The following is a 2,113-nucleotide window of genomic DNA, read 5'->3' as shown; positions in this document are numbered from 1 at the left end:
ATTTAGCACGGCCAATCCACCCTAACCTGCACATCCCTGGGCACTACGGGACAATTTAGCACGGCCAATCCACCCTAACCCGCACATCTTTGGACTGTGGGAGGAAACCTGTCCAGATTCAACTCTAAACGGTCATTTCTCCCCCCAGCTTTCCAGCTGATCCCGTATCCTGCTGTTGCCTCTGACAACCTTCCTCACTATCCACAACTCCACCACTTTTCACGTCATCTACCAACTTTGTATCCAACTCACCGTGAATTCCATGCGATTTGAACTTCAGGACCATCCTATCATGAAGAGACCTCATCAAAAGCTTTACTAAAAGTCCATATAGACCACATCGGCTGCCCGATATGCAACGATCTTCATCACTTCCTCAAAAAAAACCTCAAGTCTGTGGGCCACCCCCCCGCCCCACAACACAAGCCAAATCCTTAGCGAGTAAATCCCACCCCTAAGAATCTTCTCCAATAATGCCCCCACCACAAAAGTAAAACTCACTGGCCTACAATTTCCTAGATTATCTTTCTTGAACAAAGGAGAAACAGTGGCTGATCTCCAGTCTTCTGGGACTGCACCTGGGGCTGATCTGTATCAAGGCACCAGGCGTCTGCTCCCCTGCCTCCTTCAGTATCCCGGGATAGACCCCATCAGGCCCCAGGGGCTCACCTACTTTAACACTTCCTCCTTCTCAATATCCATACGCCCTGAGTATCAACAAACCCTTCTCTAAATCTTCCACCATCCACGTCATTCTCCTTAGTGAATACTGATGCAAAGTCCTCATTAAGAACCTCTCCCGTTTCCTCTGGCCCCTCCACATTAATTCCCTCCCTTGTCCTTGAGTGGACCTACCCTTTCCCTAGCTTCCCACTTGCTTAGGTACAAAAAAACGGCTTGGGATCCTCCTTAATCCAACTTGCCAAGGACATTTCATGAACCCTCCTTCTAATTTCTTTTCTGCTTCCTTTATACTCCTCAAGGGTCTTGTTTGGTTTCTGTTCCCTAAACATTACATAAGCTTCCGTTTGCTTTTTGACTGAACTTTTATGACATCGCCCATCAACTGAATCTTGCCATCCTCATCTTCCATCCTCCCAGGAGCATGCTGGTCCTGAACTCTGACCAACTGGCCTTTTAAAAGACCCCCCTAATGTGGATTTACCCCCTCAAACGATTGCCCTCCCCATTCCAGATCCCGCTCCTGCTCTAATACTGTCGCAATTAGCCTTCCTGCTTTCCCCCCTCAGACTAGCCTTATCCCTATCCACAACTATCTTAAAACTTGCGGAATTATGATCACTGTTCCCAAAATACTCCCCCACTGGGCTTATTCCCCAACATAAGCTCCAATACTGGATGGGCTATCTACACATTGTTTCAAGAAATACCTCACAAATTTTGGCCCATCTAAGACTGAGGGAATCCCAGTCAATCTTGGGGAAGTTAAAATCACCCACTCCCAACAAACCCCCTGTTGTTTTTCCCGCTTTCCCTGATCTGCTTGTATATCTGAAACTCTACGCCTCACTGGCCATTGGGAGGCCTACAGCATAAACCCATGGTAGATGACCACACGATTATTATTCCTGAATTTTGCTCTGGATGAGCCGTCCACAGCTTAATCTCCTTAATCAATAATGTGACTCCCCTCCTCCATCCCTTGTACCCCTCTCAGTATCTCGCCTGAAACATTGAAACCCAGGAACTTCGAGCTGCCAGCCCTGCCCTTCTCCCAACCAGTGCTGGCTACAATATGGGAAACCAGTGGACTGATCCAGGCTCTAAGCCCCTCTCTGCTGTATCCCGCAATGTCTGGGAATGCCTCACCTCGACATCACTCACGCTGACTGGCGCAATGGTGCTGGACATGTGGACGTTGGGGGTGGAGGTTGAACGTTGTCGTTGTAGCTGCCCCTCGACAGGCGGGCAGGGGCACGGGAAGGTGAAGGCCGGGGGTGCAAGCCTGCAACAGAGAGAGAGAGCCACGTAACCGAGACCCCAGCAGCACAGCCCAACATGGAGTGGAATGGACGCTCGAACAGCGCATGTACTCTCCGGGCCGACGCCGAGGGAGCGGGCGCTGTCGGAGGGCCGGCGCCGAGGGAGCGGG

At 50.5% G+C, this 2,113-nt stretch overlaps 1 protein-coding gene across 1 annotated transcript in view; it reads right to left on the bottom strand.

Annotated features, from left to right (window-relative positions):
- Nucleotides 1-2,113, bottom strand: part of LOC109925193 (RAF proto-oncogene serine/threonine-protein kinase-like) — a 17,509-nt gene that overhangs the window by 5,602 nt on the left and 9,794 nt on the right. Inside the window, exon 5 of the mRNA XM_048619949.1 lies at nt 1,831-1,966. Within this exon, the coding sequence (XP_048475906.1) occupies nt 1,831-1,966 (136 nt within the window). The remainder of the gene's footprint in view (nt 1-1,830; nt 1,967-2,113) is intronic.

Source organism: Rhincodon typus, chromosome 44, assembly GCF_021869965.1.
Source record: "Rhincodon typus isolate 14 chromosome 44, sRhiTyp1.1, whole genome shotgun sequence".
Classification (NCBI taxonomy): domain Eukaryota; kingdom Metazoa; phylum Chordata; class Chondrichthyes; order Orectolobiformes; family Rhincodontidae; genus Rhincodon; species Rhincodon typus.
Note: the sequence above shows the minus strand (reverse complement) of the source record. Positions and strands in the feature narration are given on the sequence as shown.